This window comes from Priapulus caudatus, unplaced genomic scaffold (assembly GCF_000485595.1).
Source record: "Priapulus caudatus unplaced genomic scaffold, Priapulus_caudatus-5.0.1 Scaffold1406, whole genome shotgun sequence".
Lineage (NCBI taxonomy): Eukaryota > Metazoa > Priapulida > Priapulimorpha > Priapulimorphida > Priapulidae > Priapulus > Priapulus caudatus.
The window spans coordinates 22,152-25,099 of record NW_014578467.1 but is presented as its reverse complement, the minus strand read 5'-3'; the positions used below and the strand labels follow the sequence as shown (position 1 = coordinate 25,099).

At 39.2% G+C, this 2,948-nt stretch overlaps 1 protein-coding gene across 1 annotated transcript in view; it reads left to right on the top strand.

Annotated features, from left to right (window-relative positions):
* LOC106816534 (HEAT repeat-containing protein 5B-like) overlaps positions 1-2,948 on the top strand; it is a 41,537-nt gene that overhangs the window by 38,081 nt on the left and 508 nt on the right. Inside the window, exons 10-12 of the mRNA XM_014821160.1 lie at positions 1,198-1,321; positions 1,648-1,774; positions 2,636-2,763. Of these exons, the coding sequence (XP_014676646.1) occupies positions 1,198-1,321; positions 1,648-1,774; positions 2,636-2,763 (379 nt within the window). The remainder of the gene's footprint in view (positions 1-1,197; positions 1,322-1,647; positions 1,775-2,635; positions 2,764-2,948) is intronic.

The following is a 2,948-nucleotide window of genomic DNA, read 5'->3' as shown; positions in this document are numbered from 1 at the left end:
TCTCTCTCTCTCTCTCTCTCTCTCTCTCTCTCTCTCTCTCTCCCTCTCTCCGTGCGTGTGTGCGTGCGTGCGTGCGTGCGTGCGTGCGTGCGTGCGTGCGTGCGTGCGTGCGTGTCTATTATACTCTATATATGTTATAGAGCAACTTTTAAACAAGCTTGAACATCGAAGCAGGGTCTCAAACGTCCGTTTTTAACAAATTACTAAATCTACGAAAGGAAATTCTTAACCTACATCTATAATACAGTAGGAAAATGCGTTCCAAGACAGTGTTTACAAGCCGCTTCTAAAAGCGTTCATCTGCCGAGATTTCACACGCCGATTCTGACCAAAATTGTGCATTATCACTCATAAAAACAACGTATTTTGTGGAACAGTTCTTACCTTTGTATCAAATGTTCTTTGCGACCTCTTGTCGACGCTCCTCTTTCATAATGTTTACCTTTAGTGAGTGTATGGTAGGTTTGTCATATGTCGCCATAGTGTATGAGTGTATCCCGGGTGTGCATCCGGGTACGCGGATAATCTTGCACCTCTACAGATGTGCTGCCCTCCAGTGGCAACTGTTTCTAGCGGCTAACCCCATTATATTTATACCTAAATGCTATTTAACCGAACGATGTTCATTTTAGGACAAATTTATCCATAATATAACTGAAACTATATGTCGTTTATAAGATATTACAATCATTTTGCTTTTAAATTAATAAATAAGAAACACCCTCGGTCTGTAGCCCTTGGCTGAAAAGTCGTTTTGCGCAACTTTTCAGATCGTGCGCTTTGAGTGGCGCCACCGTCGTTGTAATCAAACGGTAGTCGGTAGTTTTAAAACATTTTTTTTAAATATTTATAATGGTGATTGAGCCATGAAACTTTTTATATAGCGTAATTTTAACCTAAATTAAGTGAAAATAACCCTAGAACCTAGAGTAAAGGATCCCTTTAAATGTTCAGATACCTAAATTTTGGTTGTTGCTTAGATGTTAGACGTGAAACTGATGCAACCAATCCAATACATGTGGTAATTTGTGTTTGAATCTGTTAGTTGTTTTTATCTGTTTTGTCACAACAAAGTAAACTGTCTTTTGATCGACAAATGCTACCAGTTATCCAGCAGGGAACTGGTGTGATAGTGAATGTGTGATATCTAAATGTCTGGTATGAGCACGTAGTTGAGTGTGTGTAACATCTGTGCAGGCATCATCGCTCCTGTCATGGCAGTGCTGATCCACCAGAGTCTGGCGGCAAGACTGGCCGCGGCCTGGAGTCTGAGGAGCATCGCCGTAGCATTGCCCTTGCAACTCTGCCTTCTCATCGACAGGTAGGAAATGCAGGGGTGCTGCCACCTACAGTGGCGATTAGTTGTAGGCGTTTTTGCTCCGAGTTTTGCCGAACATTCACGGATTTCATGGCGGTGTTTCTGAGTGGCGAGCAAATGTATGTTGAGTTATGAAATGCATTGTTGGTTTACGTATACATTGAACAGGTCTACATAATAAATGTTGACTTAATACTTGTATACCTGTGTTGTCATGCACCTGTTATGTCTTTAATAATTTTAATAATAAATGTAATAATTTGTTAGCACTTAATGCAAACCTATAATTGATTCCGTGCTAAGAAAATCTCTTCATGCTGTGTTGGCAGGTGTGTGGAGAGGATGGAGAGCCTAAAGAGCTCACCGGAAGCAATCGGAGGCTACAGCTGCGCATTAGCAGCACTAATAGGAGGTGTTAGTCAGTGTCCACTTGGCATGCCACACAGCAAGAGTAAGGTAAGGTTATAGTCTGTGCGTCAACTTTATTACGAAAATCTACTATATGTATCGTTGAGTCGTTGTGAAGGAAACACACAGTTTTGTGGTCAAAAAAGAAAATCGGTGATCTTTTGAGGTCCACAAAAACTCCATGTTGTTTAAGCAACCAAGGAATAATTGTTTTGTTATATATGTAAAATCAGGAGTAAATAATACTAGGGTAGGGGAGTCTTTCACATATTTAGAGGAAGAGAATTCAACATACTAGCCAGAACCTACCTAGGATTTATTAGGAATTACACAATCAAATTAAACTCAAACGTTAACTTAAACATCCAATATTCCTTGGCTATAATTGTTTTTTCTATACATAATCACAATCCAGAGTGATAGATGGAGATATATGCAAGAATTGCAATAAAATTTTACCACTTTTGCAAAATAACTGCTAATGTCAGTTGTAAACAAATCAAATTTCAGTAACATCTCTCGGCAGATTGGCAGCCAATTTTGAGTACAGTACATTGTTTTAAATCACATTCTGAGTATTTTACTATTGTTATGTTTTACCATATCTGATACACTGTCATCCGCCATTCGTTCAAACAATTTTGAGCGATCGTCGCAACCATTATTTTTGTTGGCTTTTTTTTAAAGAAATATAGGATTTTATTTCATGCTACTTGACATGATCTGCACTAATTACAATGCAGTATTTTTATGGCCACGTAACAAAACCCATTGTTACAGTGAATATGGAAATTAATGTTATGGCGAATGACAATGTCTGTTTGACTAAAAAATAAGGATAACTCAGCTAACTCAGGATTATCGATGTTTTTATACGCTATGCTTGATCAGCCTCCACTTACATTACAGCAAATATTTGGAATGGCGGAAGATCTGCTAAGGATTGCATCTCAGAACAGCCGACTATCTCTTCATAGAACCCAGGCTGGCTGGCTCCTGCTTGGTGCTCTCATGACATTAGGTATCTATTCTGGAAGGTACCTTTATACGGTTTCCCCTACTTCAAGAACCAATCAGTATTTTGCTAGGCACACAGTCACTTGGTCGAATAGAAAGTTCGTCGATAGTTGGTCGAAGGGCACAGCGAACGGATCTGTAATATACTTTGTTGCTAAGCATTTTATCAAGAGCGGATAATACCTAGAGTGTACAACGGAAAAAC